General features: G+C 37.3%; 1 protein-coding gene across 1 annotated transcript in view; it reads left to right on the top strand.

The window, feature by feature from the left end:
- The window catches only part of ptprja (protein tyrosine phosphatase receptor type Ja), a 36,632-nt gene extending 23,772 nt beyond the window's left edge, over positions 1 to 12,860 (top strand). Inside the window, exons 11-30 of the mRNA XM_079865207.1 lie at positions 848 to 1,114; positions 2,730 to 2,996; positions 3,097 to 3,360; positions 3,491 to 3,751; positions 3,857 to 4,123; positions 4,707 to 4,958; positions 5,233 to 5,505; positions 5,588 to 5,731; positions 5,921 to 6,125; positions 6,308 to 6,420; positions 6,913 to 6,994; positions 7,526 to 7,585; positions 7,987 to 8,071; positions 8,336 to 8,426; positions 8,949 to 9,022; positions 9,092 to 9,226; positions 9,477 to 9,593; positions 9,834 to 9,994; positions 10,115 to 10,250; positions 10,616 to 12,860. Coding sequence (XP_079721333.1) covers positions 848 to 1,114; positions 2,730 to 2,996; positions 3,097 to 3,360; positions 3,491 to 3,751; positions 3,857 to 4,123; positions 4,707 to 4,958; positions 5,233 to 5,505; positions 5,588 to 5,731; positions 5,921 to 6,125; positions 6,308 to 6,420; positions 6,913 to 6,994; positions 7,526 to 7,585; positions 7,987 to 8,071; positions 8,336 to 8,426; positions 8,949 to 9,022; positions 9,092 to 9,226; positions 9,477 to 9,593; positions 9,834 to 9,994; positions 10,115 to 10,250; positions 10,616 to 10,771 — 3,410 coding nt within the window. The 3' untranslated portion in view covers positions 10,772 to 12,860. The remainder of the gene's footprint in view (positions 1 to 847; positions 1,115 to 2,729; positions 2,997 to 3,096; positions 3,361 to 3,490; positions 3,752 to 3,856; positions 4,124 to 4,706; positions 4,959 to 5,232; positions 5,506 to 5,587; positions 5,732 to 5,920; positions 6,126 to 6,307; positions 6,421 to 6,912; positions 6,995 to 7,525; positions 7,586 to 7,986; positions 8,072 to 8,335; positions 8,427 to 8,948; positions 9,023 to 9,091; positions 9,227 to 9,476; positions 9,594 to 9,833; positions 9,995 to 10,114; positions 10,251 to 10,615) is intronic.

Below are 12,860 nucleotides of genomic sequence, written 5' to 3'. Positions count from 1 at the left end.
TGACCGAAAACAGGATGTAAATACAGGTATGAGCGCTGGCTAAATAAATATCATTTTTATTCATATCTTTCACATCTACTGCAGTCAGATTGACCCGCGTTCACTCCGAAGGAATCACTCACATGACCTGTGCACTTGTAATGACACATCAAGGATGTTAAGAGGCTAAAAGCAGGTTTAAAACTTGCCCCATTGAAGTCAACAGGGTGCAAATTTTAAAAAGAGGATAACACGGTGTAGGCAACACCGATTTTTGTCGTTGTTCTCTGTATTGACAGCACTCCAAATGTACAAAAAAATGAGCTCAATGTCAAAATTGACCGGAGTTCTCCTTTAAAGCACTACTTGCATTCAATTCATACTGCACACTGTGGTATTGCTATTTGTATGCAAAGTGCAAAACAGCTTTGTGTGAAAAGGAAGTAAGATATTTGCTTTTAGAAACAAAGAGCTGACTAGTCTGTTCTAACCAGGCATATTACATTGGAAGTAGCACTTGAGTATGTCCTTTTCAAGAAAGAGTATTAAAGTTTTCACACCACTGTGCAGTTTTTTCACAGGTTTCCTAATTCTTTTTTTCACAGTGCTGTATGTGTTTATTAGGCCTAATAGTTTGACGTTTTAAAGTTCAAGGTTACATTTACAGCAGCTTTTTTTTTAGTTTTGGGAATATGGTAGTCATCATTAGATATTTTTGTTACAATTAATGCAACTATTTATAAAAGCATTAACAGATTTCATAACTTTTATAACAGACATGGATATGATAATGTGATGTGATGACCTGTAGGTGGTGCTCTCGGCTTGTGTGTATATCACATCTGTGACTGTTTTGTTGTCATTTCAGTGCCTACTTCTCCTGACACGTTAAGGACAGAGCGGAGCACAAACTCTCTGTACATCAGCTGGGCTCGACCGCTCAACATGAGCTTAGTGTCACACTACTACTTCTTGCAGTACAGCAACAGCACACTCATTACGAACTCGATGAACTGCAGCCAAAACTACAGCTCTCTGACAGGACTTAGTGCAGGTGTCCAGTACAGCATCACTGTGAGGACTGTTGGTGCACTGGGATATTTGAGTTCTCCTCAGAATCTCACTGCATATACAAGTAAGCAATGCACATTTATAGTTATTCATGTTTACACATAAATCACGCAAGTTTAAATGAATACATACACCTTTGAACTCTTTCTCACTATAAATTTGATTTCGACAATATATATATTTAGACACAAGAATATGAAAAACTTTCAACATTGTTTTTATCATACATAAATGTATTTGTCATACATAAATTTGTATTAATAAATAATTACAGGGTTCCCTTCCCCTGCTTTTTTTTTTTTTTCATTCTTTTTTCATATCAATGCGGCTCGCTGTAGTATGCAGATATTTATGATTTTTTTAATTTATTTTTTTGTCTTTGCATTAATGTGATTTTTCTATATATTTGATAACGTTTAACATCTAGTTCACCCAAAAATTACAATTCAGTCATTAGTTGTTTATTTTTTGAAAATTAAAGTGTCAAATAGAGGCTCAGGCCCTGTGTCCGGAGTTTTTTACCAGTTGCCGAGAGTCGAAGAATGATCAACTTTGGGTAAAATGCAGCTCTCATCACTGTCACTTTTTACCCAGACGTCCAACACAGTGGACGAGGCGCGGGACAAATACCACACCGACCATCACATTCTGCTTGTTCAACGTCAACAAATGACAACAACAAGCAGAATAATGGAACAAAATCATTTAAAACAAGAGCTAGAGCAAATACTTTACATTGTATCGACATTTTTATATGGAAACAACACAGAAACAAACTATCTGTGAAATGAGATAACACTTCCGCGGATACGTATCATAGAAAAGCGTCTCAACTGAAAAAAACCCCGCTCTTCTGCCAAAACGCACTCAACCGCCCACAGCTAGGCGTTTTCAGCAGAGTGTCTAACATTTTCAGCTGGCTAAAAACGCTTTGGTGGACACACAGCATTATATTATATTATATTGTATTATATTGTATTAGTTTGCTGTCAATTTAAGACCTGACGCACTGATCCGTTATAGTGTTACTTGTGTTTTCTTTCTTAACAGTTTATGTTCACTTAAACCATAACTGACAGTGTTTATGTAAATACTCACCAAGAATGGCATTTTGGCGTTATTTTGTGTGTATTTGACTGATTAAGCGTAATAAGCAGCAAAAAAAGCCCTCAATTTAGTACTGAGAGATAGCTTTATGTGCACGCCATTTGAGTGTGAGCACAGCATCTGCGGGAATGAGTAAAATGATGCGCAATCCCACGCCGAAATTGAAGCCCTGTAACACCAACAATATTCATCAGTAGCAAATGAAACGAGTGCATGAGGGGAAGCGGGTTTGTGTGTCAACTCGCTGTCGGAGAGATGAGCAGGTGAGAAAGCGCAGCTGGTATCATTCTATTCTGCGGAAAATGAGTATTGGAAGCGTTTCATTCAGATATTATAAAATTCAACCCGGCAAAGTGGCTAGTAGGAGTGACTTCATTACACGCCTCTGCTGAAATTCACCTGCATTTGGCGGGTTGGCATGTGTCAGTGCCAAGTCCTGTGTATATATATATATGTGGTCATTGTATACTTCATTGATGGCTAGAATAGGACCCTTGGCCCTGAACAGCCCATTTTTGAGCCGTACATTGCTGAAAGATAAGTGTGTGTGTGTTTTTCTCAATGATTTTCAGATCCTACTTCTGTAAGTGATTTGAGAGTGAATGGATTCAATGAGACCAGTATAACTCTGAGCTGGCAGCAGAATGATGTTCAGCAATCCGGTTACTCCTACCTGCTCAACTTCACACACCCCAATGGCACATTTGACCAGAAGACTGTGAGTAACACCACAGTGCAGCTACTGTCACTGCAGTCGGCTAGTCAATACAACATCAGCATTATCACTCAGACGGCAGACGGCACCAAGTCTGATCCCCAGTTTATAACAGCCTGCAGTAGTAAGTAACTACACTGCATGACAACACAGTACTGAGTACATTCTTGCCACATATCATGCTATCACATCTGTGCGACAGTCAGTTGTTATTTGCTTTCCAGAGCCGTTTCCGGTTTCCAATGTGGGATTCAATGTTCTGAATGTTTCTGCCATGAGCCTGAACTGGTCCCGTCCTATGGAGTACCGCAGTGGGTTTTCCTACCAAGTATTAGTGTCCAACTGTACAGAAAACAGTAGGAACTTGTCTACTTCCTCTGAAAGTATCACAGTACAAGACTTGCAGCCTGGCACCATGTGCCAGTTCAGTGTATATAGTTTGGCCCGTGGCATTCTGGGAGAACCAAAGAACATCTCTGCCCTCACAAGTATGTACTCCCACACACACTCCAACAAGGAGAATCAAACACAAATACTCCCTTTGATCCAGACAATCTGGGTAATTATTGCTCTTGAAGGGACACTTTACTTCCTCATTCTCTCTCTTTCTCTCCACAGGGCCCTCTACAGTGATTCCCAAACTATATAATGAAGGCTCTAATCACTCAGTCTTGGTGATGTGGGATCATCCTGTTGGTGGCCTGGACCAGTACATTCTGAACATCAGCAGTAATGGATGGAGCAACTCTACAGTTCTCAATAGCACTGAAAACAATCACACCTTCTCTCAACTAAAAGCAGCAACTGTATTCAAAGTCACACTCACGACTGTCAATGCAGTCTTCCAGGAAACATCGTATCCAGTAGAAATGGCAACTTGTGAGTATTCAACCCCAAACCATAGTCAGGAATTCATGTGGCAGACCTTTATAAATAAGCATATTGGACTGCAGTGTTTGTAGATTATGATTGTGTATGTTGCAGATCCAAACAGACCGGGAGAGATTAAGGATTTGTTAAAGAGCAATCATTCTTTGTTGTTTCAATGGGCTGAAGCTCAGGACATGACAGCTGGCAGCTTCACCTACAACCTGACCTACTGGTCCAGCAATTACAACGGCCATTATCTCACGCCTAATTACACTTTCCTTTTGGATGGCTTGCAATCTGGAACATCCTATACTATTTCTGTGGCTACTGTAGGGCCAATGAATTTCAGCAGTGAATCTGTCATCTACAATGTAACCACCAGTAAGTTCAGCACTTAGTTGTATGGAAAATTATAAAAACAAAATCATGTTACATTTAAATAACATTCCAAGATATACACAACATTTTGGGATCAATAAGATTTGTTTTTAAAGAAATTAATTCAACAACATTCACATTAGGACACATTAAATGAACAAAAGTGACATTAAAGACAAAGATTTTAAGACTTAAAGATTTCTACTTCATATAAATGCTCTACTTTTGAAAAGCAGCACAACTGTTTTCAACATTTGTGAAAATAATAAATGTTTATTGAGCGTCAAGTCAGAATATTAGAATGATTTCTAAAGGATCATGTGTCACTGAAGACTGGCCGTCACAGCAATAAATTACTTATTAAAATATATTTTTAAAAAACAGAAAAAAGTCACCTTCTACTTTTCACATAAGTAAGACAGTCAAGCAGGCTTGAAACAATGTGAGGGTGAGTAAATACTGACATAGTAAAAATTTTGGGTGAACTGTGCCTTTTAGACAGAGTTTCCATTTACATAAAACTAACATGAAAATGTGCATTGAGATCTCCTAAAGTCCTCATCCTACTCTCTGCATCTGTTTTCAGAGCCTAATCCTGTTCAAAACCTACAAGTTCATTCCACAAAAACAAATGCCATCACTGTAGTTTGGGTAAGAGTGGAAGGGGTCCCAAATTATGTCGTGAGAGTGTATAGTGACAAGGAAAAGAGCTATACAACCAGTTCAGACCGCATGACTATAGACAGTCTGATGCCTTCAACACTCTATAACATCAGTGTCCAGAGCAGCACTTCTGACAACACAGAGGGAGAAGCTGTGTGGCTGCAAGCATGCACAGGTTAGTACAAACACTATAAACTGTTATATTCTGTATATATATATATACTGTTCTCAGGAACTTAGACCATGCAATTTGCAGCATTCAGCATCGAGTTATCTTGTGCTGTATGTGTAGTTTTCTAGCTTGCACAAACATGTCCACTTTCTTGATTACTTATTTTAAGTATTTTTTAAACTTTTTAGTCTGGTGAAGTTCATTAGACGTTGTTCTGAATGTCTTAATTCAAAAAAGGTAAAGTAGCATTGTCTTTGGTGTGTTTTGCTGTGTACAGATGCAGCACCAGTGGGCAATGTGACCTGTACGGGTCCTAATTTAACCTTACCAATGCTCACCCTCTCATGGAGCCGTCCTCCCGGTGGAAACCTGGGCTTTAAAATCAAGCTGGTTTCCGATTCTGAAGAGTTAGAGAACAATCTAACCACCAATCTAAACTACAACTTCACTGGACTCAAGTACAACAAACGGTACAGTGCCAAGCTCTGGACACTCGGCTGTGGGAAGAATAGCACAGTGAAGGAGATCTCCTGTATGACCGGCTTCACAAGTAAGAAGAGTTATATATAAAAACAAAATACGAAACGGATATGAGTGCAAATCACATATTTCTTATTTTTCTGTGTTTGTAGGACCTGTTGTACCTTTAGTGACAGCAGTGAGTGTACCTGAGCTACAATATAACAAGTTTACTTTGATTCTTCATCAAGACATCTTTAATGACACGAATGGTTCTGTGTTCTATTATGGTGTGCTTGTCTCCTCCGGCACAGATGGTATGTCTAATAAACTTGAGACTTTTATGTGTCTTAATACTAAAAAGAATAGTAATAGTAAGTGTAGAGATGTATAATATAATATAATATATAATAATAATAATAATATAAAAGTATATTAAAAAAAGAAGAGTTGGATTGTAATCATTGTGTCTTTGGTGCACTAAATATGAGTTTTGCCTCCTGCAGACTGCTGGGACAAGACTAAGAAGTTGTATCGATGCCTGTTGAACACGTATGAGGACTGGAAAGCAAAGCGGTGCAATACATTCCTGGCTGTTGTCAAAACAACATCAGGGTCTAGAAGTGTGCAGGACCAAACAATCATAATTGGAGATGAAACTATGTGGAATAGTTACAAAAATGGAGAACTAAATGCCAAAGGCAGTTACAAGTAAATCAATACACTTCCCATACTTTGCATTAACTTCAGTGCTGCATAGATTAAAACCCATTATAACAGTGTTACGGATATTTCCATCACTAAACTAAACCTGATGCCGGACTACTGAGATGAATCACATAACGTTGTTATGTCTTCTGCATAATGTTGTCATGTGTTTGGCTTTCTTGCAGTGTTGCTGTCATCACTTTCACACATCTGGAGTTAAATAACAGTTTAGTGGATGTGTCTAATTCGTACTACTCCATATCTGAGTTTAGGCCCATCACTCTGCCAGAGAACCCAGGTAACTACTGGGAGACTTTCTGTCAATATATAAAGCACTTACTTCATTGCACCTGCATTTTCACAGTAACACATCCCTCCTAATTGATGTGTATATAACAAACACATTTCCATTAAGGACAAACATTTAGATGAGATTACAGCTGGGGTTCCCAGAATTTTGTGGTCACATATTTTTAGATTTAAAAAAAATCTTGCATTGTTACGAATAACAACACTTATTTTTTTCCAATTTATTTTTTTTATTTTTTATTTACTTTGTAACAAGAACTGTGCCAATGAATGTGCTCCCAAATGATTTGTTACTTACCCTGTCTAATGAGTGGACTTGGCCTTTGTGTGGAATATGTGATATTTTGGATAGTCATCAAATCTTTCCATCTGCAACTCTAGAGCCACAGTGTATATATAAATGATATCAAATTTGATCAATTCCATGCAGTTTTATTTTTGTTGACTTGACTGAATTGTTTTGTCACTCTCCATCTTTCAGTGGTAATTCGAGGAGCAGCTGCAGGAGCCGGTGTAGCTTTTGTTCTTGTTGTAATCATCATTGGGGTTGTGGTTTGTAGACGGTAAGACATTTTACAGATCTCATACATGATTCTTGATGTTTGGAGTGTTTTAATGGTTTGATTTAGAGTTTGTGTTTGATATGATAGTTTTGAAGGATTTAAAGGAATAGTTCAACCCAAAATCTGTCATTATTTACTCACCCTCAAGTTGTTCCAAACCTGTATGAATTTCTTTCTTCTGCTAACACAAAAGAAGATATTTTGAAGAATGTCAACAACTAAACAGTTGATGGGCCCAAAACTTAACAGGGTCAATGGGTTCCATCAACTGTTTGGTTACCCATATTCTTCAAAATATCTTTTGTGTGTGTGTGTGTGTGTTCAGTTGAAGAAAAAATTCATACAGGTTTGGAACAATTAAGCGTGAATAAATGATGATAGAATTTTTATTTTTGGACGAACTATCCCTTTAAGATTACCTTAGCATGTGCCCCCACAGTAATGCTAGATTACAGTGTTCCTCAAGTCTGTTTTTATGTATTAATGGACAGTGGCAACTAGATAATCATATTTATGCTCTCAATATCTCAGGAAGCAAAGAAAAGATGATTCTGTTAGTGTTCCTATCCACTCTATAAGGTCAGTATACTGGTCTCCTCAAAACAACATAATACATACTGGAAACAAACAATAGAAAAAGTTATAAATATCAATGCGAAAAAATGTAACCTTTTAATTTTTGTTTTGTTTTCTTACAGAAACAAAGTGTAAGTAATCATACATGTTTGTTTACTCTAATTTTTGTGCATATATTCATGATTTGACTGAATATTTTTACTACATGTCTGGGATTTTTGAGATGGGGAAAGAATGTGAAATTATGTCTCATAATAGCAATTGAAAATAAGCCATTTTTTCTGTAACATTTAGTTCATATATTATTGTATTTACACATAATATACTGCATTATGCTGTTTAAATGCAGTGTTCTGTGGTGTTTTATGTAGCTTAAATCACGTTTTATCACATGTTATTTAATGGTGTCACAGGAGTGATCCAATAAAGGTGGAGGATTTTGAGGCTTACTACAGGAAGCAAAGGGCTGATTCCTTCTGTGGATTTGTTGAAGAATTTGAGGTGATTTTATCTTTGGTTTCTTTGTAGATTTGCAACTGATCAGCATTAATAATAAATAATGATTGGTATTGCAACTAGATTTCCATTTTCCATTATTTTTGGTAGCAATGTCTGATCGGTTTGCTTTGACCGTGTTTTGTTCCTCTTCATTGCTTTAACAAATGCTTTATGACAGATGTGTAATTATTTATGTGAATGTAGTAAAATCAAATGATACAGAAAATAAATGTTTGATTAAATAAATGTATGTGTGTGTGGTTGTAGGATCTAAGGCCGGTTGGGATAAATCAGCTGAAGACTGTTGCTCTGGCCCCTGAAAACAAAGCCAAGAATCGTTATAACAATGTGCTGCCATGTAAGAACTTCTCCACTCACGAGTGTTTACCTTCACCTGTGGTCACCTGTGACTCTCTGTGGTCATTTAAAAATCCCATGCACCTTTCATAAAGAGTAGGGGTGTAACTCCGGTGTCCTGGTCAAATTACCTCTATTGGCCTTTATCAATCATGGCCTCCTAATAATAATACCCATGCTTTCACTTGGCTCCCATCCATCCATCCATCCATCCATCCATCCATCCATCCATCCATCCATCCATCCATCCATCCATCCATCCATCCATCCATCCATCCATCCATCCATCCATCCATCCATCCATCCATCCATCCATCCATCCATCCATCCATCCATCCATCCATCCATCCATCCATCCATCCATCCATCCATCCATCCATCCCTCCCTCCCTCTTTGGGTGTACAGTAGTGCATAGTAAAGTGCTATATAAATACCTCATTTCATGAAGCAACACAAGACCAAGTTCCCTCCACATCTAGTCTGTTCTGGACATATTTATAATGGTTCATGTCTTCTCTACAGATGATTCGTCTCGTGTCAAGCTCTCTGTGCTCAGCAACTCATTTGATGACTACATCAATGCCAGCTACATGCCGGTAGGAAAAACTACAAAACATACATTAGCTATTTACACATTTTTCATACTAACTGTGTGATATTTCCAGGGTTACACATCAAAGAAGGAGTTTATCGCAGCCCAAGGGCCACTGCCCTGCACTGTTAATGACTTTTGGAGGCTGATTTGGGAGAAAAATGTGCAAACTATTGTCATGCTCACCAAATGCAACGAGCAGGGACGGGTACAGTATACATTCATGCTTCACTTTATCTGTGATCTCACCTGCCAGAGCCTTCATTTACATTTTTCAGTCAATTTTATTGTCAGATTAGGATACATGTCTTCATCATACATGCATCATCTTTAAAAGCCTAAATCGCTTGACCACTACATATTCAATGTTCATATCCTCTTTCAGATTTTTTTTCTAATTGAAGTATTGAACTTCATGAGCTTAAATAAATGTTGCCACAATGTTGTGTCCCTCTCAGGTAAAATGTGAGGAATACTGGCCAGCAGATATAAAACATTTTAACAATCTGACAGTGATGACTACTTCTGAGATTCCATTGGAGGACTGGACTTTACGTGACTTTGAAGTGAAAAATGTAAGTTTATATTAATATTACAGATAGACCCAGGCTACTGTAACACTAAATGATACGTTACACAGACCCATGTGTTACACAAAAACATTTTTGTCAGTGTTGTTTTTTTTAATTATTTTTTATTTCTAGGAAGTCACAATTATCTTAATTTGTATCATGTTTGTAATATCTTAGTGTTATGTCTTAATTGTAACATTATGCATATTGATGTTTTGGGATAAATGATTCTCGTCATGACAGGTGAAAACAGCAGAGTCTCGATCAGTTCGTCACTTCCATTTCACTGCATGGCCAGACCATGGAGTTCCTGAGACCACTGAGCTTCTCATCAACTTCAGACACCTGGTCCGAGAACACATGGACCAGTACTCGAGACATTCACCCACACTTGTGCACTGCAGGTACTTGAACAGTTCCTGAACTCTCAAATATACAAACAAGTCTACTCAACACTGTTTTATTATTATACTCCCGCAAAGAAAACGCCATTTTTCTGAACACCTTTTGTTTTCGTAATGCAGTGCCGGTGTGGGCCGGACGGGAACCTTCATCGCCATTGATCGGTTAATCTTTCAGATCGAGCGGGATGGTGTAGTGGATGTATATGGGATCATCCATGATTTACGCATGCACAGACCACTCATGGTGCAAACAGAGGTACATTCATTAACACATTTTTTTCATCTCACTGCGCTGTTTGTATGTTCTTTTATCTACCTTATTCTTAACGGAAGAGCGTGGGTGCGACCATTGTAACTTGAATGTGTTGAGACTTCCGGTCTCATCCGCTTTCAGCTATTATAGCTGTACACTGTAAACTGTCCGTTATGCTGCTTGACTGTAACTTGTATTATTTTAATTGATTATTACACAGAAAATAGCTTACCTCCTTGTTGAAAAATAGTGTGGATATATCTTTAACAAATAATCATCAAATATGAAATTTCAATAACTGTTTTGTAAGCCATAATCGGGATCTTATTCTCTAACAGTGCAGGACTTTACATTCTCTACTTTTGCAGGATCAATATGTGTTTCTTAACCAGTGCTCCATGGACATCATCAAGTCTCGGACTGGAAACAATGTAGATTTGATCTACCAAAACACAGCTGCACTCACTATTTATGAGAACTTTGAGCCCTTGAAAAAACCCAAAAATGGCTACCATAAGGCTTGACCGTCTACCTTGAACGGTTCGCTGCACTGCTGTAAATGAAAAGTTTTTCTTTCATTTTTAAATTGTTTTATTTAAAGAGGAAAAAACAAATATATTTATTAAAATGTTTGTTTATAAAGGTATATAATACTCAGAAATATTTTAAAAGAAAATATTTTATTAAATACAGAAATGTAGCTGCAGGGATGTTTTGTGAGAGTTTTCATAGAATAAAGTTGTTAATGTTTCAATTCTGTAATATGGCATCATAAAAATGGCATTTCCTCAGACTACAGGTGAAATGAAGATGAGCATGGATGGAGATATAGAATGTACACGTCACATACTGTAGGACTTCATCATTAGACATTAACAGTGCATTTCTACTTCACTGCAGCAGTAGTGAAGACAGGATGGGTTTTCAAAACCCTTCTTCTGTGATTTAACATAGCAGCTAAGCTTGGTATTAGCCGTGATATTTAGCCTATTAGCCTATTTACGGCTGGTAAATAGTTGACAATGTGCTGTGACTTCATCCATTGAGGTATGCTGGAGGTTGTATCTGAGCTGTTTTGCCAGAATGCTGTTCTTTGGTCTGTGGCTTCTATACATCTATGATTTCTGGATTTCACTGGCCAAAATTGGACTATAAGGACAATAAGTTAGCAATGAACAGTGGCGATCTCTTTGCTTTGTTTCTGGAATTGCTTATTCTCAGTAAAGATACATACTGACCTGTCTGTTCCTAGATTGTAAATGTTTTTGTTTTCCTTTTAGAATCAGGTCAGTTTAGAATATTCCTACTGACAACTTATTGCGAAAAGGTTTTAACAGAGTCTGACTCTGTAACATGTTTATGCGCTGAAATTGTTATATTTGTACATAATAATATATTTTGTTCAAACTGAACTTTCAAACTATTTTTTTAGTGTTGTTCCAGGGACATTTTGCTTGTGTGGTTTTAATATTCTGCAATTTTCACCACAATTTTTTTTTAATGATTGTTTGTTGATACTCTGCTGGTCACGGTAAAGAACCATACAGACAACTCTGTATTATATTAGGATTAAAAAAAAAAACCTGCACTTTATTTCACACTTCTGTGGTGATTTGTGTGTGTTTGTGTGTATGTGTTTGTGGGTCAGTATTTCTCTCGTCAAATAATTCAGTATTGGTATTATAGATTTTGTACAGATATGCTGTTTTATTAAAAGAAAAAGATTATTATATTTAACAATCAAAACGAGTAGGCTACATTCATAATATTATTTAGTATTTATTTATTTAACCATACATTTCTTAAGTAATTTGTGTAATTTACTTGTATCATTAGATATGAATGATAGGCTACGTTCAAATAACAACATTAGATCCAGCGCTGCGCTACACGAGCCCATATGACATCACGACAGTTTTGCATCTAATGGTGTGAAAATTCCCATATGACTTTTGTAGTAGTTTGGAGAGAATTAGCGAGCTTTGTACTTTTGTTATCATGGGTCAGCGAGTTTCTCGTGGGTAGAAAGCGGCAAGTAGCAAGTGTGTGTGTGTGTACAATTCACATCCAAGTACACCACTGCAAACCGCCGCCAACACGACAAATCCTCGTCCGCTTGATGAGACTGAGCCGTGCTGGTATTGCTGAGGAGAGAGAGAGAGGGGGGTGAGGAAGACAAGGAAGTTTTGGAGGAGGCTGTTCTGCTTCCATTTCCCTCGCACTAGAGCTGGAAAGGGTGAGAAAGTGAAGAAAGTGAAAGTGACCTTCTAGGTCAACTGATGGTAAATCACATCACCCGATGGTAAATCACATCACCCTTTCTTTTGTATATATTGGAGCTCTGTAGACAAAAAAAAAAGAAGCACTTTATCAATAGACCTTAGGATAGGTTTAGAACAACGAATAATAATTTAAAAAAAAATGTTTTAATAATAATACAAAATATAGCCTATTAGCCTTTTTATTTTTGTCTAATGTTGAAATCTTTCTGTTTTGGGTTAGTATCCCACCCAGACTTTTTATCTTCCCTTTAACAATACTTATTTGGCACTTTTTCAATTTATTCACACATATTTACAATATATTAAGTTTATGTAAGTGCATTGCAATTAG

Source organism: Squalius cephalus (genome assembly GCF_949319135.1).
Source record: "Squalius cephalus genome assembly, chromosome: 3".
NCBI lineage: Eukaryota > Metazoa > Chordata > Actinopteri > Cypriniformes > Leuciscidae > Squalius > Squalius cephalus.
The sequence above is the reverse complement of the archived record's forward strand: the minus strand, read 5'-3'. Positions and strand labels throughout refer to the sequence as shown.